Raw genomic sequence first — 26241 nt, 5'->3', positions numbered from 1 at the left:
TGGGGGTTGGGGGGGGTAGAAATACATGGTGATGAGATTCAAGTCCAAGGATGAGGTTCTTACATCACAAAAGCTGAGAAGCTACTGAGAAGAGACTGGGAGGCTCTCATGTGTGAGCGGAAGATAAATCCCCATTTGGCAACATAATCTAACCAGGCCCACCCCTTTTTTATTCATATAGGTCTGGAAAGATCAAAACGTCATGTGACCTGACCCGAAGCTCCACAAACATTTCACAGGGCGTGACCTGAAGCCTGGGGGGGTTAATAATAGTAAATAAATATATTTAACAAAGTTTATTCTAACACTACACATATATACAGTATACAGAACACCAATAGTTCATAAAGTCAAACTTGGACACAATACAATTTTGTTTATATTAAGATGTCAATATTACCAAAGTAAAACATGGATTTTTTATGCCTTTGGTTGACTGTATTAAAAAAACAACTAGGTGGAGAGCAACTTCCTCAAACATCTTTTTAAAACAAATGAATTAGTTTTTTGGTTAAGGAAGTAACACACGCATCTGCAGTGTACCAGAAGTGACCAATCGCATGCGAAGTGGTTCTCATTCGGCCACTAAGAAGCCTCCGTTGATACAGTGATATGTAAAAAAAAAAAAAAGCCTGAGACATCAAGATAAAGTTCCAGCCTTTACCTGCATTCACGAAGGAGCGAAATCTTCACTATTTTTCTTTTAACATTAGAACTACTTTTTATTGAGTAAACTAAACAAACTGTCATTATAACTTAGTATTTCAGAAGGCACAAGACCTCTCTGAACTGAAAACACCATCGTTCCCTCGTCAGTGAAAAAAAAATAAAAATTAATATCTTTACAAATCACAAAAATATATATTAATTGGTTCTATAAATGTAACAGACTGTTTAATATATTCCTAGAGGATAAACACGTTACAGGAGATACGTGATCCCCCATCTAACTAAGACTATGACAAACACCATCCTGGCAACGTGACACAACCAGGGCTAAACGCAACATACTCATCTAGCGAACGTTCTCACTGACTTACGCCTCTGTTGTGTTGTCGGTTGATTCGTCGACTGGGGTACTGTCTTCTGTTGCCGTTGACACTTCTGTTGGTATGTTATCTTCTCTTTCCTCATTCTCGTTATCTTCCTCTACCTTTATTTCTTCATTCTTCACTTCTTTGATTTCACTGTTGTCTTCCTCGTTAGTCGTATCCTCAACGGCGTCCCCTGACAGGTCCTGAGGTCGCTGAGTCTCGGTCTCTTCTTCCTCTAATTTCTCACTTGTATTCTCCTTGGCCTCTTTATTCTTCTTAGCCTCGTTCTTCTCACTTTCTTTCGTCGGTTCCTTGGCCTCAGTTGAAGTAGCTGACGAGAACAAAGCGGGAATTCATTTTTTTTTCCACAGGTTATCAGAGGTTAAGTTTCAGGCATCCCGTAAGCAGAAGAGGTGAGGGCGCAGGCGTGTCTCAGCATTAGGAGGATGTAGTCAGTAGCTCACACAACAACTAGCATCAAGAAGCAGTAAGGGTAAGAACCAAACGCCCAGCAATGTTATGTACAGTACAGTTGGTCTTGGGTGCCATAAAAGACGCCCCAGGTCAGTAGGTTATGGAGCTGTAGCACTAGAGAATGAAGCTAGGATGGGTGACCGTACATTGAAGCCAGGATATACCATAGAATTGAAGCCAGGGAAGACAGAGAGAATTCAATCAGGAACCATGAAATGAGATCACCAGAGGAACAAAGCCAGTTAGAAAATAGAATTAAATAACTATGATATAATCCAGGTATAGTCATCAGGCCACAGGGTTAGTTCACCATGGAATGAAGCCAAGTAAGTCAGAAAACGAAGCCAGATGACCACGAGATGAACCCAGTCAGTCCTAGAGACGAAGATCAGTGCTCATGTACCGGGTCTCACGTCACCAGAACACATGATTCAAAGTTACTAGGACACGAGCCAAGATCCCGTGGAAACAGGAGCGGGTCATGTGAGTAAACTAGACCAGCGACAGTAAGTAGTAACCTTAAGATGAAAAGAAAAACAGAATATTATTTACGTAATGGAGCGTCAAAACCTGAATCTTAAGCGTATGTGATGCTCTTTTGGTTATATCAGAATACAGACACAAGAGACGTCTGTATGAATGAATGTACCGTATTAGGGGTTAGATAAAGCTTATATATCACAAAGATATGCCCATAAACCTGTTACACAAAGCCAAGAAGATGCAGTGAAAAACCTGAACAAAAGTTGATCATATGTACTACCCTAACTAACACTAATCAATATTCTTATCCATTTACAGTCCATATTATATTTTCCCAGCATAATAAAATAAGGGGTTTATTTCCTGACATTTTTAGTGACAGGTTCAATAAATAATAATTAATTGTTCCTTACGACTAAAACGCCAATTGTCCACATAATACAGTTGGTCTTGTTTGTTGTGTTTTATCGGCAAAAAACACACCACCAAGGAGCTATTTCAGTGACGCTTAACTTTTGTGTTTTTTTTTTTTTACGAATTATTCAAACATTACTTACTGGAGATAAACTGATAACTTGGGTATACTGACTCTTCATATAATCATAAAAAAAACTCGAGCATATGTGATACTACTTTTAAATGTTATGCCTCGTGACTACGCAGAACCAACAAGGAGGTAGACAAGTTTCCACACAAATAAGCAAACAATAATATTAGACGCACGCAAATAAGCAAACAATAATATTAGACGCACGCAAATAAGCAAACAATAATATTAGACGCACGCAAATAAGCAAACAATAATATTAGACGCACGCAAATAAGCAAACAATAATATTAGAAGCACATAAATAAGCAAGCAATAACAACATTAAACGCACGAAAGCAACAGACATTAACGAGTCCCAGCATAAACTTGTCACTAGACCAAACCAAACACCACCACGATGAGGTATTGTTGTACAAGACCTGGGAAAGTAGTTAGGAGGAGGAGCTGTCGTCTTCATTATATGTCAACAAGTGTACCAGATGGCTCATAATACTCGACTTTCAATATTATGTTCTTAGTCAATCCATCATTTTCACCACTTCAGATTAATAGCTGGTTGAACGGTCGGTCTGTTCTGTACATTTTTTTTTCCTTTCTCAATTATGACTCTCGTGGACTAGTGACTGTAGAGGAGGAAACCGGAATACCCGGAGAAAACCTGCGACGTTAGCTAGGATCACGATATAAGACGTGGATAGAAAGTGCTGTAGTAACTGGCGGAGCACAAGTCAAATTGGTGGTTCTGAGACATCCTGATATCCACGCCATCCAAAACATGACACGTCTAGATAGTGGCGGTTTTCACTTCCTAATCTATCAAGTTAATCGTGTGAGTTTATGTTTTAGCTGTGTGTAATCAAAAGATAAATGGATCCCTTTCCTACACGTTTCAACAAGTAGCGACGCGTGTGGTGAACGATAGCCTATAACATTCTACCCATACGTTGGTTATCATTCCTTTATTCCCATCTGTGTGATTTAAAGAAAGACAGTCACTAGAAAACACATTTCTCGACAAGGCTCGATACACCGTAGACCACTAGATAGAAATGAAGGAAATGTGAGGCGTATTACTGTTGAATAACGAGAGAATACCACACACACACACACACACACACACACACACACACACACACACACACACACACACACACACACACACACACACACACACACACACACACTGGTCGTCATCGAATTCCTGACGTCTATTAGTTTCGCAATGTTCTCAAGCAAATGCAACACTACTTCCCCCGTTCAGTTCCACAAGACTTGCTTGGGGGCTAAGATGGCGTAATTTTGCTCCAGTAACCCTAAATTGTGCAATGGTGATGAAAAAAAATATATTAGGCGTTAGGTTAGGCTATGCTAGGCTAGGTTAGTAATATATTAATCGGTTTGTCACTGATCTGGCTGCTGGGCAAAACACCTAAGAAATCCCTATACAAAAAAGAGGCGAAGGTATTATCTTCTTTTATTCAATATACGGGTAATTAATCCTACGGCAAAATTGCTTAAATTAAATATTCGCTTTTCTACATCACTTTACACCTTTTTGTATTCATTTATATTGATAATTTCTTCCCTTGAGATAGTGAGATCCGCCCCATGATAAGAAAACAGATTACGTATAGCAACAGTCAACAAATACAAGCAGACGATAATATTACTTTAGTTTCCCCAGAAAATTATCCACGAGAGAAAACGTATACTATATTAAGATTTAGGGTATACTAAGGTAAACCACGGATATAACTTCTCCGTAAGTATCTAAGGCTCGGATTAAGTGAAGATTAGTTTCTGTCGGATAACATCACAACACTACACTACACTACGCTACGCTACGCTACTTCAGTTACCTCCATCCACTCATAGGGCTCTGATATGATCCCAGTACTACAAACTTTGGCTATCGATAAAAAAACTTACACTTTTATCTTAGAAACTATCAATCATCCTAATCCTTACCCTAATATAAGATAACTACCAACTCATCCTAACACTTACCCTGACTTATGGAAACTACCACTCAAACCTGACACTTATTCAAGACACTTAACACTAACACTTACGCTTAGGTTTGACACACAGCTTGCCACACTCGCCCACCATACAGCACTTGGTGGAGCCTGGGCACTGGCCGTCTTCCTTACACTGATCCAGGCCGCTCATACACTTGATCCCGAAACCCTTGGGAGTCTCACACAGTCCTGGCTTGTCTGAGGAAAGGGGTACACAGGGGGGGATTGGTGAGGTCACTTGAGGTCACAATTTGAGGGAAAAATAACAAAATAAATGGTAGTGAATTAGCTAAGGGCACAATATAAAGGGGGAAATGGTGGTAGTGAATTAGCTAAGGGCACAATATAAAGGGGAGATAATGTTAGTGATTTAGCTAAGGGCACAATATAAAGGGAAAAATGATGGTAGTGAATTTGTTAATGTGTTGGAGTGATTTACATAACACCATTGCTAGGGACGCCACAGATAGATAAGTGGATAAATTTCCCACATACAATAACCAATAACACAAAAATTATGATAAGCAACGTAGAGTAAGGGTTATGAGATGTGGAATTGAGGTCAAAGGTTAATAATCATAGAACAATTAAAGTTAAGGATGATAAACAATAGAGAATAACAATAAAGTAAGGAATAAGGTGAAATAAACAAGAGTGAATTAAGTGTCAACACACCAGCCTTCGTCGTGGGTGTTGTGCGGCTCTTGGAAGGCGCTGGGGTCGGGGCCGCTAACCATCCATTCACACCGGCCCGTCGAATTTCCTCCGTAACAGGATCCGTCACAGCCTCCGTCGCCGCCTCCGTCACAGATTCTGTAGTAGTCTTGACCGGACGTTTGAGTGGAGGTCGGCTGAGGGGCGCGGCGGGGAGAGGGTCAGTCGTATCGTCGGGTGTGACGGTAGTGGATGGGTTCACTCGGGTTCGACACCTTCGCCCTTTACAATTGCTGGGGATGGCCGACACCGACGCCACCTGTTGGTAAGATACATAAACTCAGTGTCGTAGTTACATGATCAACACGCCTACATACTTTAAATGTTACATAGTTCATAAATAAGAAATGAGAAAAATATCCAAGTATATATTATGAAGTTAGCTCATTATTTTAACTTTATTCAGACATTTGTTATGATTTGTACGAGTGAATGTGCGTCCTGGTAACCGTTCACCATTATATAAACACTTCTAACATTCTTCCCCAGACAGACACACAAAAAACAAAACCAGACAAACCACAGCAACATAACGTAGGCGGGACCAGCCAGAGGGGGTTAAAACACACACACACTACCCCCCCCCCCCCATCAGCCTCTCTCACCACACCCCGCCGGTCACCACACCACCCTGGTCACACCTATAGGATCTGGGGCTATACATTGGTTGTAATATCTCTTTTATAAACACCAATGACTTTTATAGATTTCTTATTACCTATAAATACATTTGTTTGTTTATTGTAGTTGATCTATTTATCCTAACTATAACTGAATAATAATAATAATAATAATAATAATAATAATAATAATAATAATAATAATAATAATCTTGCTATAATTCATTTTTTTGTTTATAAATGAATACAAAAAATCAATTTCCTAAACCCATTCAAATTCCATAGTATAAACCTCTCTCTCTCTCTCTCGTCACCTCCACAGAAAGTGAAAGGTAAGTATAACGAAAAAAAAGTCCTTTCCCTGTTATCTGGTGAAAGTTTAATGAGGTGAAAACGGATTTCCTCTCTGGATGTCTCTAGTGAAAGTAGGGAGAAAGGCCCACTAGTGTTTGGTGCCCGTGACGCTCATACACCTAACCTTCAGGTCTCTCTCTCGTTATCTCTCCCTTTCTCTTTCTCTATATCTCTCTTTCTCTTTATTTATCTATCTTCCTTGTTCCATCTAGCTATCTCTCTATATCTTCATCTCTCCTTCTCGTTCTCTCGATCTTATTCTCTCTTTCTCTATACATGACCACAACCGTACAAGCACCACTAACCTCCACCACCCCTTCCCCTCCTTCCCCTCCTGTTAAGTACGCCCGTTGCCTCCTTCCCTCCTGTTAAGTACGCCCGTTGCCTCCTTCCCTCCCACAACACAAGTAACAGGAGTGTGATAGCAGGAGGTACGATACGCAGGTCTGCTTTCCAGGTGATCAGTCAGGTGTATAGGAATCAATTCTTAGCTTTCACTGGTCCATGTTAAGAGGCTACTGGCAGCTCTCTCTCTCTCTCTCTCTCTCTCTCTCATTAACATCACACACACACACACACTTTAATAAAAACACTAACTGCTTTCATTATAAACTCCCATACAGGATGACTGGCAGTATTACAAGCCATGTAAACAGTTAAAGTTAAAGAGTATTAACCCCTTGAGGACGATGACCTAACCACTTGAGAATGGGACCTAACCACTTGAGTACGATATCACTTTAGGTCTGGTCAGGTCGGATCGGGTTAGGTTAGGTTAGGCTAGGCTGGGTTGGGTCATGTTAGGTTAGATTAGGTTACGCTCCGTTACCTTACATTTGGTTAGGTTATATTAGGTTAGGTTACGTTAGGTTCGGGTCGGGTTACGTTAGGTCACGTCGGGTTGGATTAAGTTAGGACAGCCCTGACCTCCCTTCTCACGTTAGAGAGTGAAAAGAGTGCGTTTCGTCTTTGTACAGTAGAGTGTGTGGTATTAATCCAGACTTTGTACTGTATGTTGTTCCTTCCCTAGTCATGTCAACACTCCCCCACCGAATGGCAGTGTGTGTGAAAAAGTACCAATCAGGGGAAAGCTACCAAAACAGACAACCAATCAGGGGATAGCTACCAAAACAAACAACCAATCAGGGAAAACTTACCAAAACAAACAACCAATCAGGGGATATTTAACACAAGAAACAACCAATCAGGTGATATTGACCAAAACACCAATAAAATTACTGATATTTACCACACGAAAACTAAAGGGATATCAACCACAACAGGAATCAGCTGATACCAACCATAATAAACAAACATCAGCTGATCTCTGCAACAGACGTCATCAACACAACAGCTGCAACACACGGAGAAAGTTTTGCGGTGACATGAAGTGTGAAAGTGATGTCATAAAAACGGATAATTATTTTCAGGAGAAAGAAAAATATTTAACCCTTGCACGAAAAAAAATGAAAATTGCTTTTCTTGAAGTCACGAGGTAGTGTTTATTTATTTTGTTATTGTTATGAGTGGTTGTGTTTACATTATTATTATTATTATTATTATTATTATTATTATTATTATTATTATTATTGTTGTTATTATTAGTAGTAGTATTATTGTCATTATTATTATTATTATTACCGATATTCCATAAGTATTATACTTTTTGAGGGCGAGGGAAAGAGGAATGGGGGAATTGAGGGATAAAGGGAGGGAGAGAGGAATAGAGGGACTGAGGGAGGAGGGATTGGAGGGAGAAAGGAAGGGAGGAAGGCGGGTTAGGTAAGGTCAGGGAGGGAGACTGTGAATGAGATGAAGGGAAATCGGGTGTTATTGACTCGTGATTTGATGAATGGAATATCTCCTTGGGGTCATGACCTCGAGAGAGAGAGAGAGTAGTGGGTTCGCCTCAAGGTATAATTAACTAGAGATGAACGAGGAACCTTATCTCCGTTAACTAGTGAGATCAGAGGCACCATATACGGCAGTGTGTGTGCGTCTCTCTCTCTCTCTCTCTCTCTCTCTCTCACACACCTTAAACCAAGGAAAATCAGACACCATCAGATTCACTCAGCAAACATCTCTTATGACCACCTATAGACTACTGGGCGGTGTGGTCACGGAGCACCAACCTCAATGATTACAGCCCCCCAGCAGGAGACAGTCGGGTAGTGCTTCCTAGTGTAGGCCCTGACGGTGACTGCTGCGAGGGGTGATGGGGGGAGGGGGGGGTCAATTGGAGGAGATAACTAGGGGTTTGGAGGGGCGATTGGGGGTTGGGAGGGTCGATTGGAGGGGATAATTGGAGTTTGGAAGGGTCGATTGGGGTTGGGAGGGTCGACTGGAGGGGATAATTATGGGTTTGGGAGGGCGATTGCAGGTGGGGATTGTGAGAGATAATTGGAGTTTGGGAGGGTCGATTGGAAGACTGGGAAGGTCGATTGGGGACTGGAAGTATTGCTTGGGAAGGTTGATTAGGTAATTAGGAGGGGTGACTGGGAACTACGATTGGACACTTGAGTGATTATGTAAAGTTCCTAGCGTGGGGTGACCCTCATCGATGACCTCTGACCTTAACCTTTATTCGAGTGACGGAAAGGTCAATCAGCTGAGAAATTTTACCAAAGAACGGAACAGAATGGTGGATGTTGGCAGGCTAACAGACAGACAGACAAAGACAGAGTGAACCGATCATTACAAGTGACGATTCTTCGATTTCGCCAACTAAATAGAATTTTTTAAAAGAACAATTACTATTATTCCAACAACTATTACTACTACTTCTACTACTACTACTACTACTACTACTACTACTACTACTACTACTACTACTACTACTACTACTACTAATAATAATAATAATAATAATAATAATAATAATAATAATAATAATAATAACAACACATTTCAACCCAGGTAGTTAAACAGTGGACAGGTATCATCCCAGGTAAGTCCACTCGATGTTCACACTCCCTGGATAACTTTCTAAAGCAGCGTACAAGTTCCAGAATCCCTCTACCAAGCCTTCCCCACTACACCTTGTCCAATACACACACTGCACTACACTACACCTTCCTGGCTGTCTTCATTAGCCAGAGGAGGAACAGAGGTTTATTCTTGGGTGTTTCAGAGAGAGTTTCATTTTCTCTCCCTCTTCCGTCACTCTCCCTCCTCCCATACACCTCGAGAATGATATTACTCCTATATGCATCTCTTACGTCCCGTCCCGTCCGTCCCGTCAGTCCAGTCCAATTGATCCGTCCGTCAGTCCGTCCCGTCCGTCCCGTTCCGTTCCGTTCCGTTCCGTTCCTCGTTTCTCCCTCTGGGCGATGATGACGCACTATCTTGTTGCTTACGGCAGCCACACACTCACTCGCTCATATACTCAATTGGTCACTCACTTTCAAACACACATACACATGCACTCACTCACTCCCTCGCATATTCCTTGCCTCACATTCAATTACTCACACACACTCACACCTCACTCCTCACTGTGTACCATCAGTCATAAGTGTTGACAAATATTCCCCGCCAGTTCCTACATAGTTACAGCAATTTTATTTAGTCTTAAGGCTCTGTGTAATAGTTTGTGTTGCGTCAACTAGTTCTATGAGTACCAGTCTTAACCACTCCATTCGCTGAGAGAGAGAGTTTACCAATAAGTAGAGACATCAAAGAAATAATTCAATAATAGGGATAGACTCGGGAAAATTATAATAAAAAAAGTGTAAAGAAAACGAGGGCTGTTTGTTTTAAATGCATAAATATATACAGTATTTCACACAGACACTAAGCACAGCACACAACTTTCCTCTCCTTTACGACAGCCTTCACCAGTAAGTTATGCCCTCATTATCACAGGAATAGCATAGTATATACCCAACGATTTATGACGGGTTAAGAAGTTTTCTGACTGAGGCAGTGAAATGTTTATGTCATGTCAGTATTTAGTGTGTGGCTTACGGTGACTGTGTGTGTGTGTGTGTGTGTGTGTGTGTGTGTGTGTGTGTGTGTGTGTGTGTGTGTGTGTTATTTATGAATTGTATGCTTTCTAATACATACAAGGGAGCTACAGTATTAATTTAACGTCCGAAGTATACGAATTACACCAGACTAAATATCCCCAAAAAATAAAAAATTTTGCCCTGTAAAATCAAATTAACGTATCTAGTACAAGGTATTATCTCAGTGTAATTTTAATGTTATTTCAGATCATTTCACTGTTTGTTTTCACCAATGAGTAATTATTGAACGAACTTTTATGAACGCGAACGAAGGAAAAGTGCGTTTATTACTACACATAAAAATAGAATAAGCATCGTTTAGTTTTTTCTTTACATGTTATCATATTGTGAAATGGATGTATTAAAATTTCTAAACTATTATGTAAGTTATATGAACAAATGTCATGGGGGAGCTTTAATAATAATATACTTAACTTTCATAAATGTTCACACTTTTTATCATAGTTTGTTGAGTTTTTGTATGTAAAGAAATGTTGAAGTGTGTTACGTGTGGGGGTGAGGGGGGGGAAGAGGAGGGGAAGAGGGTATATCGTGCGAGAAAGCAAACATTACTCCAAATTCACCAAAGCGATGATTAATGAACTTGACAGCTTTCCACACACACACACACAAACTTAAAATATAAGAAAAACAGATATTTTTCCAGGAAATTTAAATACAATCTGATTTTAGTTTAATAAATGAAATAATTTTAATCGAAGGAAGAGGCTCGCGGAGGAATACATGACAGTTCAATAATAACAACCACAAGATAATATTCACTAAACATCAGATTTAACCCAAATATACAATATATCAGTGACGGTGAGCAATATGTGATTTTTCTTACCATATTTAGACATTTTAACTGAATTTTTAGTAATATTTAAAAACAAAGTTAACTCACATACCGTAGATGAAATTCGATCAAAGGGAAAATAATGATAATCATAATAATAATAATAATAATAAACCAAAAAATTCTTAATAATCTCAAGGATCCAAAATTAGTATTAACAATTCATTAAGTCTAATTATTGTCCAATTAATTTCTAGTAATATTCCAAAGCGAAAATTGACTTATTAATAATACGAATTAGAATCTAATCTTTCAAAAAAATAAAAATCTTAAAAGCTACTTTCAACTCACGTAAATAATATTAGAAAATAAAACTAGGGTGAAACTACAGCTTGAAATATCCCAAGAACCAGTTTTAATTCACCAGACTTAAACGAGGAAGAAGAAACCCTAGCCGCACCACCTCTTTATAAACCTGCTGCTGCACATTCATCAAGCAAGCCTGCAGGGTGTACGATAGCTTGGGCCGTCAGCTGGCAGCAACAACATGAGGGTAATCAGCTGTTTGTTTCAGTGGCTGGTGTTTATATATGCTTGTGGGACGTGACTGACGCCATAAAGAGAAACCTCCTCATAAAGAAACATCTCTCTCTATAATAATCCGTTAGATGGAGGGTTTCACATCTAATGAACCCCCGATATAACACACACACATGATATATTCAACAAATCATGACAACTTCCGCCATTTGCGTCATGAAAAGGTTTTAACCACATGCCTACAATATATTACAGAATTATATCACATCATCAGAACTAATTTTCCTCCAATCAAAACTTTACATTAAATCCTCATAAAGAATAATATATCAAACCTAATTATACCATGACTTGACATAACTGAGGCCTAGCGTGAAGTGTCATAGAGTGAGCGCTTCAATACACGCGACTGACACCAGAGACACCAAAATAGATAGGAATTATTAGTATAAAAATATTACGTGTGAAGTTTATTTTTAATGTGGACGAGGGACCATAAGTTACTAAGTGGGAATTAATGCTCCACGGGTAAATGAACGCTTGGTGTGTGGAAATCATTCATTCACAGACAAACACGCGGATGGATAACCTTGGTCATTTCCACACCAAATTACGCATCGCTAACGTAGTACACTCCTAACATGGAGAAAAGTTCAAATTTTAGTCGCTGGTAGAAAGTTGCACTGGGTTGGTGTGTCTCCTATGACAGACACCTGACTCCATGACTGTCAGTGTTCGCTACACCAATTTACTACTTTCTAACGTATTCTGAAGAGCTGGCAACTGTATATAAATGATGTTAAATGTATTTGTACAACATAACTGTATTTTGTGGAGCTGAGGATTGTGTATGATGTATCTAATGCATAACTATGTATAAATTTGAAATGATTGTAGGTGATGTATAATGTACAGTATATATGTATATTTGAGCTATGTTTAGATCGTGCTAAGTGTATTGTATGTATGCTTGATAAATATATGGATATAGTCATTGATGCTAAAACACTGAATAAGGGACGTCCATTGTATAAATACCTAATGACACACACACACACACACCATGACATCATCCGCAAATTCGGTGAGAAGCTTCTGCACCATCCCCGAAACCGGCTCCTGCTTCCACTCGAGATCCCTCGTCCGAGAATTGCTGTTTGGCACCACAACCGCATCCAGCCAATACGAGCACGTACTGATAACTATAAGAACAGCCCAGTCCCAACTATTGTAAAAATTATCAACAACTCGTAATCAACCAGTGTGTTCACTCCCAGCCAATCTTACTTTTGCATTGTTACTACTGTATGTTGAAGTGCCCTGTAGTATAACCTTCTCCCCACCTTGTTATTATATATCATATTTGTATCACTTATGTTACTTGTGAATTATTTGTAAATCCAGTGACCCATTCCCCAATGATGCAACTGTATATTTCCAACGTTTTGGCTGCCATGTTCTATCAACAAACGGTTAATTATTATTATTACACACACACACTCCATTTCGTCACAGACACATTTCCTCCCTCCCTCTCGTCACGAGATGCGCCACCAACAGGCCTAGTGACAACGACGTGCGTAACACAGTGGGCGACGCAGCCCTGGGCAACGTCGTCACCCGTCACACACTGCCACCAACAACAATTTACTTGATCATGCCAACGCCCTCAAGTAACCTAGCCCATGTCTGTTTGTTTGTTTGTTTGCGTGCTCTGTTTGTAAAGTTTTATTCCTTGGTAAATCTGTTTATGAATAGTATTTATTATTAGTAGTAGTAGTAGTATTAGCAATATTATTTTATTATTTCTAGCATTACTATTATCAACAGCGTTCAGCCTTTTAATTAAAATTTATAAGCACATGGAATCGAATACCCCGAATTTCTAAACAAGAAACAAAAGCCGGTCTACCCTCCCCTCCCCCACCCTCTCCAAGAATGGGATCAGGTCCTCTTAATAAACCGGATCCCACAAAGTTATACAATCCACCTACGGTTTCTCTTTTAATCGGTCTGGAGTCTATAAATTGGCGGGAAATGTTATGTCATTTGGTCATGGCGTTGGGTTCCCTAGTTGTGTATTTCTCAATGTATGTCAATAAATAACAAATAGAAAGTCTCTAAAGGTTATTATTATTTACTGTAATCATCATAGTGTTATTATCTATATTATTACCACGTAGTACTATTATTATTATTATTATTATTGATCTTATAACTAAACTAACAAAGCGAGTACCTCCCTCGTCGTAAAACCGATTATCCATTCCCTTATTTAGACGTGCACTTTCTCCAGGAGATGTCACAGCTACGACCTTTATTAAAAAAAATAAAAACACTACGGAAAAACAACTTCTATTCTCATGGGACCATTTTTTTATCGTACCTCAGCCACCTGCTCTCACTCCACCCCTGGTTGAGAAGGTCGTCGGTTAAGGTAGTGTTATAGTTTATAAATAAGACTCATTATATAAAGTTTTTGTTTATATAGCTAATAATTTATCTATCTATCTTTTTACGCAAATATCTATTATTTATAAATAGTTAATACGCGAACAGATACACAAATAAATAAATCAAAATGCATCAACAAACACCGAAAACGAATGAAGGAAATGTATAAATAATGAATATACTAATAAATGTATAAACGAACTAAACATACAAACCTTAAAATAAAAACAAAAGAAATGAGAAAATATAAACGGGTGAATCAATGAGAGAATGAATGAACAGACAAACAAACACTCACCAGCAGCAACGTAGCCAGAATAGTAGTCAGCCTCATGGTGTGTACAGTACTTGATGCTGGGGAGAGAAAATGTCCCTTATAAGTCTTATCGATAAACATTCTTATAAGTCTTAAGATAAATATGAACATTCAAGATATACAGAAGTGTACCCTAAAGAATTATAGAAAATGAATTACAGAATATACAAAATATAACAATGCATAACTTAATAACTGTAGAAGATGAATTACAAAAAGTACAAAATTTTGAATAAGTATCGTAAAAAATCTTAAATAAAAAAAAATCGAAAAATAGTTACATAAAATAATATATAAAATACTGTAATATGTAACCAAGTTTTCTTTTTAATACTGAAACTAAATAACAAATTACAAACTAAACTATAATTGTGTACCTTGTAAACTCGTCAGACACACCTACAAACACACATTAATATTTTTTTTTAAACGACTTATCTCAAAATACAGGTTGACTGAATCCGATTAAATTTAGCGGTTGATTTTTTGTATTCGATAAAAATAAACTGGATTAATTTCGGGATAATTTAAAGATCATAGACACATTTACTATAAGAAACGTTACTATTCTCTGATTGGTCGAAAAGCATAAGATACGTTACTGTTCTCTGATTGGCTGAAAATCGCGGATATCTGTTTCCTATTGGCCAAGAGAAACTCAGTTATAGAGGAGGTCTCTTGGGGATCTATTTCTATAACAACTTTCTTAATAATTCCAACGAAGCGATTATAGAATAATTATAACGGTGATTTCCTCTCTTAATTGACCGTAAATTACGTTGATGACTAATTATATGATATTGGGGACGATCATTATTCCTAAGGAGGTCGTTTGTGTCAATTATAACGAGATGTCTTGTGTGTTATTGGACAAGTTGGGAAAAAATTACTGATGTGAAAGTTTCAATAATATGTGAAATGTGTTGTTGTTTAAAGTGTGTACTGTATGTGTGTCATGCCGCTGTGGTCATGTACTGTGCCTCCTCGACACTAGGAGAGAGAGAGAGAGAGAGAGAGAGAGAGAGAGAGAGAGAGCAAAATTGAAACGCGATCATAAATAAAATATATCAACACCACTTTACTAACTCTACCGTCACATTTCCCCCTTTACTGACTGACCCTACTGATACTTTCCCCCGCGAGGAAGATTTTATTTTTTCCAGTACGGTTTATTATAGCCAGTAATTAAATCTTGTGTTCATCTTTTTTTTTTTTTTGTATTTACGGTAGAGACGAGTGACAGTCGGGGGCACCAGCTGTTGTTTCCTGGCGTTTGAGTGTTTGTGAACGAGATCAACAGACGGCGGTGGTGTAGGTGAATTAAAACCTCTGAAATTGGGAGTCAGATCCGAATTTTCACAATAAAAAATAGGTTTGGTTAAGTTAAGTTACACTGTGATTGTTTTTGGTTAGGTTAAAGTGTGTTTGATTTAGTTAGGCTAAGTTTAAGAAAAATTTGGAGAGGTTAGGTTACGTTGGGTACGAGTAGGTTAGGTTAAGTTGATGTGATTAAGGTAGAGTTAGGTAAGGTTAGGTTAAGATGAGCTATGTTAAGCAAGGGTTGAATTAGGCCAAGGTAGGTCAGGTTAGGATTGGTTAGGTTAGGTTAGGTTAGATTAGGTCACTTCAGGCTAAGTTTGGCTAGGTTAGGTTGCATTATGTTAGGAGAGTTAAAGTAGGTCGGGTTAGATTTAGCTTGGGTAGGTTGCATTATCATACTGAATTAAACAGGGTTGAATTAGGTCAGGTCAGGTCACCTTACGTATCCGGGTAGATAAGGTTATGTCAAATTAGGTCAGATCGTCAGCTTCCAGATCCGGGCAGATTAAGTTAGGTGAGATTAGTTCAGGTTAGATTAGGCCAATTTCCGATCACGGTAGGTTAGGTTAAATCAGGTTAGGTTAGATTAGGCCAACTTCCGGGTAGGTTAGGGCAGGGCGAGAAACTAGGCAGGTCTCTACACCCGTTGCCTGTGTTCACCCGGCAGCGAGTAGGAACCTGGTTGTACGACGGCTGTTGTGGGTCGCATCCTGTGGAATGGTGTAATGCAATAACATCTGAGGAACAACTCGCAAAGTTTAAGTTAGATTAGGTCAGGTCAAGTTAGATTAGGTCAGAAAAGGCTAGATTAGGCCAACTTCCGGATACGGATAGAATCGGTTAGGTCAGATAAGCTCAGGTTAGATCAGATCAACTTCCGGATCCGGGTAGATTATGTTAGGTCAAGTCAGGTTAGGTCAGAATAGATTAGGCCACCTTCCAGGCCTTGGTAGGTTAGGTTAGGTTAGGTTAGGTTAGGTTAGGTCAAGTCAGGTTAAATCAGATTAACTTCCGGATCTGGGTAGATTAGGTCAGGTCAGATAAGGTCAGGTCAGGTTAGACCACCTTCCGGATCTAGTTCTAGTAGTGAACAACCTATACCAGTGAGAGTGCTGATTTTTTTTGCCCTACAATCAACTAAAACGAACAACCACTTATTTTTTTTCTCGCCACTTTCTCTTGGGGTAAACTATTGTAGTCAACTCTCGCTGCTGCTGCCCCACATGTTGACCAGGTGGACGGTGCCTAAACTAATGATACACCTGAGTTATAGGTAAGGGTGTGGACCTGTTAAGTCATAGATTTACAGCTACTACTTCTATTTACTAACCACCACCACCACTAGTACTACTACTACTACAGCAACTACTACTACGACGGCGACTACTATTACTACGGCAACTACTACTATTACGGCAACTACTACTACTACGGCAACTACTACTACTACGGCGACTACTACTACGGCGACTATTGCTACTGCGGCAACTACTACCGAGGCAACTAATAATACTACTAGTGCGACAACTACCACTGCGGCAACTACTACTACTACTTCTCCTACTGCTACTCCTACTACTAATACTAATACTAATAAAATAACAATAAAGTGTAATTAAAAAGAACAGATTAAAAACAGACCAGTAGAACCTCAGCAAAACGAGAGCAGAATTACAACCCAACTTATATCAACCTAACCTAACCCAACCTAACCCAGCCTAACGCAACTTAAATTAACCCCAACCAAACCCAACCAAACCCAAACCAAAGGCCAACCTAAACCCAACCACAACTAAGCAATAACACACGTATCAATCACGTATCCCGACAAGACCAACTCACTTAATGAAAGCAATTTAATGGTTAGATCACATTCCCACTGAGAGCTGGGACGAGGTGAGAATATCTGACGTGTGGGTGTGGTTAGATGACGTGTCGGTGTGGTTAAGTGACGTGTGGGTGTGGTTAGTTGACGTGTCGGTGTGGTTAAGTGACGTGTGGGTGTGGTTAGTTGAATGACGTGTGGGTGTGGTTAGTTGACGTGGGGTGTGGTTAAGGACGTGTGGGGGTGGTCAGATGACGTGTGGTGTGGTTAGATGACGTGGGGTGTGGTTAGATGACGTGGGGGGTGTGGTTAGATGATGTGCGGGTGTGGTTAGATGATGTGCGGTGTGGTTAAATGAAGTGTTAGTGTGGTTAATGACGTGTGCGTTAGTTGACGTGTTCGTATAGATAGTTGACGTACGTATAGATAGTTGACGTGCGTATAGAGTTGATGTGTACGTGCGTATAGATAGTTGACGTGTGACGTGTGCGTATAGAGTTGACGTGTGCGTATAGATAGTTGACGTACGTATAGATAGTTGACGTGCGTATAGATAGCGTATAGATAGTTGACGTGTGCGTATAGATAGTTGGACGTGTGTATAGATAGTTGACGTGTGCGTATAGAGTTGACGTGTGCGTATAGATAGTTGACGTGTGCGTATAGATAGTTGACGTGTACGTATAGATAGTTGACGTGTGCGTATAGATAGTTGACGTGTACGTATAGATAGTTGACGTGCGTGTATACATGACGTGTGTGTGTAAGTAGATAACACAGGTGATTATCTAGGTATCCGTGTGTGTGTGTGTTAAAGTACAGCATAGACATTCACCCTCAGTCTCTCATGCTCACACCACTACCTCACCCCTCCCCTCACACCACTACCTCACCCTCACCCTCCTCACCTTCTCTCTTCCCACTGCCCCCCCTCACACCACTACTCTCACCCTCCCCCTCACACCACTACCTCACTGCTCCCTCACACCCTCCACACCCCCCTCACCTTCTCTCAGATACACATACACATAACACCTAGATATGGCCTACAAGAGATCGGGATTCCTAACGATCTAGAAAGCAAGAATAATTAATTGGTTAGATTAGTTTAGGTTGGTTAGATTAAGTTAGGTTGGTTAGATTAAGTTAGGTTGGTTAGATTAGGTTAGGTTGGTTAGATTAGATTAGATTGATTAGATTAGGTTAGGTTGGTTAGATTAGATTAGGTTAGTTTGGTTAGATTAGGTTAGGTCAGGTTGGTTAGGTTAAGGTTAAGTTAGTTTGGTTAGGTTAGCTTCTAATTCGTCCCTAGCCCAATGTTGACACTTGCAGATGATGTCACTAGGTAGAAGCACTTGCAGATGACGTCACACGGTAGAATCACTTGCAGATGACGTCACAAGTCCTATAGTTCACGATAAAACCCGCATTTGGTTCACTATACTTAAGTTGTTTCTCATTTGTTTTAGTATCTGGTCGAGCCAAAGACACTGAGAAGAGGGTAATGTGTTGAGTATATCTGGCTGCTGCTGATTCGACATCCGGCCGTAATGACACTATATTCATTATAATCTCATCAAACAGTCTTTGTACGCCAAATACATTCATTATGTTATATTTTACCAGCATTATATTTGTTCATCCTTCAATTAGTGCATGTTTAGTGTTTTTTTTCATTATACCATCAAGATACAATGTTCCACTCATTGTACAAATCAATATATACTGTTCCATCCTCATTGTACACCTTCTCAATATTCGCGTGCTCCTTTTTGGTCTTACTGTTCATGCACCACTGTAATTTCATTGTATGTTCATTGTACACCCTTGAACAGCCACCTGTACAGAGGAAATAACCCCCAGGTGTACAGTATATTGGTGGTGAGGTATAATGATTCCCAGAGAAGTTAGGCGCCAACCTAACCTACCCTAACCTGACATGACTAGACTTAACCTAACCCAACTCGACTAAACCTAACTTACCTAACGTGACTTGACCTAACTTAACCTGACCTAACCTTTAAGACAAGAACATAAGAATGGAGGAAACTACAGCGGGCCTATTGGGCAGTCCTATTTACACCCAACCCCTATCGCTCATATCTCCATCCAACTTATGTTTGAAGCTATCCACCGTATTCGAGTTAATGATGATGTTTGGTAACTTGTTCCACTCGTCCACTACTCTATTTCCAAACCAATGTTTACCTATTTCGCGCCTAAATCTAAATTTGTCTATCTTAAAACCATTGTTACGAGTTCGCTCCTGGTTGGATAGTTTGAGTACCTTTGTAATGTCCCCTTTGTTTAGCCCTGCCTTCCACTTATACACCTCTATCAGGTCGCCCCTCGCTCTACGTCTCTCGAGGGAGTGCAAATCTCTATACTCAAGGTTCCTAATGCCCGGGATTAGTCTTGTCATTCTCCTCTGAATTCTTTCTAGAAATTCTACATCCATTCTGTAGTACGGTGACCATAACTGAACTGCGTAATCCAAGTGAGGTAAACGGCAACAAGTCCAATGGTTAACTTAGATTGGAACCAAGTCTACCAATCACCTACAATGGTACTGTAATACAATGGTGGTGTACAGTGCAGATGTATAAAGGAAATTAGTGATGTGTTACAATAAAATAACTTTTGTGTATATTGTAATTTTTCCCATAAGAAATTGTTAACAGTTGATCACATTTCATTAAAAATATTAACACAAATTTTCAACATAACTAGCTGGTATTTTAATTATGAACGTATAATACGATTGAGAGGGTGTGAGAGAGCAATTCAGGAACTCTAATAATTCCAATTTAAAAAATATATACTGTCTCTCTTTCACTTTTGTCAAATGTTAATTTTCCGATCTTAACTGGTAACAAATAATATCACACACACATGAAAGGCAAAGAAAACGGTACAACATACACAGGTGAATTATAACTTCTTAACACATAGTCACCTCAAACAAACAAAAAACTAACCAATGAAGAGCGGAATTACGACAACCTCTTTGCGACACGTCCACTGTACGACTAGCCAGACGGCAACTTGACGCGAGCAGCATAAGGGCCAACAGTAGTGCCGGCAACTGCGCATGCGTGAGAAAGCTTTGGCCCCCACCCTCTACATTCTTATTTACTATTTCCCTAATTATTCATTGTTTCCATTCGACAAATAAATGTATATGTTAGGTTCGAATATTATAAAGGTAAAAGCATTATATGATTGAGACGTGAACATAGGGAAAGATATTCGGGTTAACAGCGGCTAACTTTCCCCCTGGGGTCATGAACACTGTCGACTCAGGCACAAGACCCGTTCCTGGCTTTCTCCTGCCTGCCCTAGTACACTCCCTGTCTGCCTGCCCTGGTACACTCCCTGCCCCAGTACACTCCCTGCCCCAGTACACTCCCTACCCTAGTACACTCCCTACCCTAGTACACTCCCTACCCTAGTACACTCCCTACCCCAGTACACTCCCTACCCTAGTACACTCCCTACCCTAGTACACTCCCTACCCTAGTACACTCCCTACCCCAGTACACTCCCTACCCTAGTACACTCCCTACCCTAGTACACTCCCTACCCTAGTACACTCCCTGCCCCAGTACACTCCCTACCCTAGTACATTATCTAGAAGACAAAGTAGCGTTACTGTTTACTTAATAACATTGTACCTCCCACTAACACTATGTTAACCTCACAGTAAGCCAGGAATGAATGAATCTTTCACTGCCATTCAACCAAATCTTATTCACTTACTCTGATGAAGGAACATAAATTATATATTATGAATGAAAAAAAAAAGTTATATTACAATGATAAGGACGAATAGTTGATAGAAAATAAAGTTATACTATATTTTGGGTGCTTTTTTTTGTCTGTCTTCTGATTGGTCCACTGCCAGAGAGAAAGTTTGTTGATTGGTTAATTGGACAACGTCGATATGTTAGTTACGACACTCCGAGTGATAGTAACACTGCCATAAGCCTCAGAGATGAAAGGTAAATGAAGAAGAACAAGAACAACAACAAGAAAAAGAGGAAAAGAGAACAAGAAGAAAAAGAGGAACAAAGAAGAAAAAGAACAAGAACAAAAATAGGAATAGAGAACAGGAAGAAAAAGAGGAATAAAGAAGAATAAGAACAAGAAGAACAAGATCAAAAACAAAAGAGGAATAGAGAACAGGAAGAAGAAAAAGAAGAATAAAGAAGAACAAGAAGAACAAGATCAAAAACAGAAGAGGAATAGAGAACAGGAAGAAGAAAAAGAGGAATAAAGAAGAACAAGATGGACTAATTATACCTCAGCACTCAGCGAGAACGAGGTAGTCGAACCATCATAATAATTACTATAGTTAATGACTGATTTCCCGCCAAATGACTGTCATAATCCTTCCAGCTGATGTAACTTGTTTTGTTTAGGGTGTCCACGTGTCACCCAACCAAACATAAACCAAACCTAACATAAACCCAACCTAAAGTAAACCCAACCTAACATAAACCCAACCTAACATAAAGCCAACCTAACGTAAACCCAACCTAACATAAACCTAACCTAACATAAAGCCAACCTAACATAAACCCAACCTACAGTAAACCCAACCTAACCATAAACCAAACCTAACATAAACCCAACCTAAAGTAAACCCAACCTAACATAAACCAAACCTAACATAAACCCAACCTACAGTAAACCCAACCTAACATAAACCCAACCTAACATAAAGCCAACCTAACGTAAACCCAACCTAACATAAACCTAACATAAACCTAACCTAACCAAACCTAACATAAACCCAACCTAACCTAACAAACCCGGTGAACGTTGTCATGGCCGGGTGAATGTTGTCATGGACCGGTGAATGTTGTCATGGCCCGGTGAATGTTGTCATGGCCCGGTGAATGTTGTCATGGCCCGGTGAATGTTGTCATGGCCGGGTGAATGTTGTCATGGACCGGTGAATGTTGTCATGGCCCGGTGAATGTTGTCATGGCCCGGTGAATGTTGTCATGGCCCGGTGAATGTTGTCATGGACCCATGAATGTTGTCATGGACCGGTGAATGTTGTCATGGACCGGTGAATGTTGCTCACCCATGAATGTTGTCAGTGGACCGGTGAATGTTCTCACCGCGTGTGTCTATATAAGCTGCAGAAGATTTTCCTCATGTAATGTACGTGTGGCGAGCTGAGGGTGGTGCTATAAGAGTACAGTGACGGCCTGCACTCCCCCACGGCAGGCAGACACACACACACCACACCAGGGACTACATTACCTATCTGCAGCCCTGGGATTAAAATGTGGAATACCTGAGTTTTTATTTAAACCCCTGTGCCTTCCGTTTTCTTCCTATGTTTTATTTATTTTTTTTTTCTCTTTCTGTAACCTATTTCCTCTTTCTTACTTTATTTCCCTCCTTCGTCTTCTTCTTCTTCTTCACTTTTAATTATTCTCCTCACTGTTTATTCCTCCTCCCTCCTTCCCCAAAAAAAAAGAATTCCTCTCCATCGTTACGCTACTTCTAACCTCCTCTCCCCTCTATTAACCACCACCAACTTCACTGAGATGAGTCTACGGTCTCAGTTAACGCTCCGAGTATCATCTGCTGTGTGGTAAAGACTCCCATATAACATAAAGAATGACCCCACCACACATACACACAGATAAGTGACTCATTATATAAATCATTCAGGTAAAAGTGTAATTACTGCATCTGACACACTATATACGGGGTGATATAGGGTTTATTTGTCAACAGGTGATAGTTCTAAGGGCATCATTTAACACAAACCTGAACCAACAAAGATATAATGATGTTCTGTGTTGTTGTATCCTTGTGTGGGTAATTTTAGTTCTGTTGTGTGTGTATAGATCTCTCTTTTGTTTTAGTGAAACTCGCCATCCATCAAGACAAACTACTTGCCCTCACGTTCACCTGTACATCAAGCAGCCAACACGTCATATATATCACGTGTCATCGCCTGCAGGTAAACACACATCTTTATTGCAACCACCTCCGCTACCTGCCACCATCAACACCACATACATCACCTCCAACCACGCAATCCTCACCAGAACACTGTGTCGTTGACCTGTGTTGTAGGAAGTAGTGTTGTCAGGCTCGTAGTGATGACGATGGCGACCTGTGGTGTAATGGTCAGCATGCTCGCCTCGCAAGCGAGTGGACCAAGGTTCGATCCCCGGGTAGGGTTAAACTATGGGTAAGTATCTTTACGCTATTTGCCTCTCTACTCAGCGGCGGATCGTGTTCTGGGGAAATGGTTAGCCAGAGCTGTTGGCGAGTTGCCCGGTCTTCTCGAAGTTTCTTGACACTGGGTCATGCAACTCATTAACTTAGGGTGTGGTTGTTGTATTAGCGAAAGCTTCTACACCTTAAACAAATTCGCGCCGAGGTGACGCCTCCCACCCCGACTCACCCAGCCAACTTAACAGGACAGATAGAAACGGATATTAGACACCCTATGTGCACCCTTAACCATTGTAGCGAGAGCCTCATGAACCATAACTCTCCCCCACGTCTGAACATTAACTCCAAACAGCGGCCCTAACACCCACAACAGTACTCTACTGTGTTTATATGTCAGCGATGTTTGTATAGCAAGTGAAGTATGTATACCAAGTGATGCATTTATAGCAATTAGACCTAAACCTTTCATTCCTCTCACCTGAAGTCCATGTTCGTTTCCTTATGTAGTTTCATGAGTATACAGTAGTTCATTCAGTTTGTGTCAACACATAAATTTAGGCGAATGAATTGATTACTGTTGTACAGGTGCTGCCATCTTGAGTTCATCTCTTATACTTCCCTCCCCAGAAGAAGAGGAAAGGAAGGAAGGAAAAAGGAAGAAAAGAAAAAGAAAGAAGGAAGAGGAGGAAAAAATTAAGAAAAATGAAGAAAGAAGAAGAAAAGAAGAGGAAGAAAGAAGAAATTAAGAAGAAGAAAGAAGACGCACCACAAACATAACACACAATCACTCACGAGTTCTGACAGCGAGACAAAAAGTATGACCAACCAAAAATATATTCAGTGTGGTAAAAGTTTTTCACACACCGAGATGACGAATAAGTGGCAAGAAAATACGTCTCTCTGCCCCGTCATGCATGTCTGTTAGTATGTGTATTTTTGTATCTGTCTGTCTGTCTGTGTGTATGTATGTTTGTATATTTTGTCTATTTGTCTCACTAACTTTAATATTTCTCATTTTATCTTTATTGTTTTGAGAGGGAATTTATTGTTATTTACAGATGGAAAGCTATAGGTTATATCTACCGAAAATACGAGTTGAAAAATATCAATAGCCAACTCTCAGCGCGCGCACGCACGCACGCACACACACACCATCTCAAAATACAATCGTACTATTACTAATCAAACGAGTCATTAATGAAACAATTTAACACGACCATTATGATATATTCATCTCTATCACAATTAGAACAGGCGGTGGTGGAGCGACCCTTGCAGGGAGGAGTGGTGGAGGGAAAGTGGCCACACGTTCAGATTGCACCCCTCTAACTCATTTTTCTATGACTGCCATTTATATACAATACTGTAAAGTGAAGTGATAACAACCTCAGTGTCAAGACCTGACAACTATTCAGAATAGCCAAATTGTACTCCAAGCTTTGCCAATAATGTTAAACTAAAAACAAAAAACAAGGCCATGTACTTTGCAAGTCTGTGTTTACTGCAGACGTCACATGAACCACTGCCATCAAGTGACGTAAGACCTCAAGACTGCACAGCTCACAGGAGGGGATGACAAGAAATCCTGGCCAACGGAAGCATTTGGTCAACGTCACGAGGGTCGAAATAAAGCTAGCTGATATTTTACAGTATGGCGTAATTAACATTTAATACTGCTGATCATCTTGCAGATTTAGTCAAATGTATTTTTACCGACTCATATTCTACTAAGAGACACTCTTAAAAGGACAAAGGTATAAAAAATATAAAGAAAAATATAAAGGTTATAGGGAATTACAGTAAATATGGCCTTCTCGAACAGATTCTGATACATTCAGGAGCCAGTACATTCCCAGTACTTGCTAACAGTGCGTAACAGAGACGTGACCGACCAACCTAGTTCTACAAGTCTGTGGCAAAAGAAATAAAGAGTAGGCCTTTGGAATTTGCCAATAATATATGGCAAAAACCAATCTGAGGATGCAACTGGTGAAAAAATAAAGCAACATGTATTGGAACACAAAATTCCACTATCACATTTAATCGGATTTGCATCAGATGGTGCCAGCAACATCTTGGTTCCAATAATTCAGTTGTCAGCCGTTTAATGACAGAGGTGCCGGACATCACCATCCTAAGATGTACGGGGACCGAGAAGCAAATTCCTCCCCAGTCGTTGTAAATAGCGTATACTGTATGAATATTTTCCCCACGGTGCTAAACGTAACTCGAATTTACACAATTTCAGGAATTCTACCAAACAACGCCAAATTTACTGATAATCACATGGCTTTTGAGAGGTTAAGGAAGCCTCTAAAACTGTACTTCATGAATAAGCCTGAGGAGGAACGCCTCCAAACAAGTGTATTGTTGGAAGTTTAAATGACCCATCCCTGTTACTAAACTTCAAATTTTAAATTAAATTTTATCGAAATTCAGCACTCTAAACCAGGTGCTTCTACAGTGTACGGTCTACAAAATAGGTTAAGTTGGGTTAGGTTAGGTTAAAAATATCTTTGTAAC

General features: G+C 39.8%; 1 protein-coding gene across 1 annotated transcript; it reads right to left on the bottom strand.

Annotated features, from left to right (window-relative positions):
* Positions 1–281: 281 nt before the first annotated feature.
* Positions 282–20619, bottom strand: LOC121861637. Its single transcript, XM_042359532.1, has 5 exons — positions 20490–20619; positions 14349–14404; positions 5238–5535; positions 4614–4760; positions 282–1365 (listed from the first exon to the last, which is right to left on the bottom strand). Exons 1-5 carry the CDS (start codon positions 20602–20604, stop codon positions 1037–1039), a joined length of 945 nt encoding a protein of 314 aa, XP_042215466.1. The 5' UTR covers positions 20605–20619; the 3' UTR covers positions 282–1036.
* Positions 20620–26241: the final 5622 nt, after the last annotated feature.

The sequence above is a fragment of the Homarus americanus genome, unplaced genomic scaffold (genome assembly GCF_018991925.1).
Source record: "Homarus americanus isolate GMGI-L3 unplaced genomic scaffold, GMGI_Hamer_2.0 scaffold9847, whole genome shotgun sequence".
In the NCBI taxonomy this organism is placed as follows: domain Eukaryota; kingdom Metazoa; phylum Arthropoda; class Malacostraca; order Decapoda; family Nephropidae; genus Homarus; species Homarus americanus.
The sequence above is the reverse complement of the archived record's forward strand: the minus strand, read 5'-3'. Positions and strand labels throughout refer to the sequence as shown.

Bases quoted from the DNA above. Each gene is read 5' to 3' on its own strand.
- LOC121861637 (XM_042359532.1), bottom strand. From the start codon at position 20,604: ATGCGCAGTTGCCGGCACTACTGTTGGCCCTTATGCTGCTCGCGTCAA. The intron at 5,536-14,348 runs GTGAGTGTTTGT...TCTTACCAACAG, and splicing joins TTCTGGCTACGTTGCTGCTG to GTGGCGTCGGTGTCGGCCAT. The intron at 1,366-4,613 runs GTAAGTGTTAGT...TGTTCTCGTCAG, and splicing joins GCTGTGTGTCAAACCTAAGC to CTACTTCAACTGAGGCCAAG.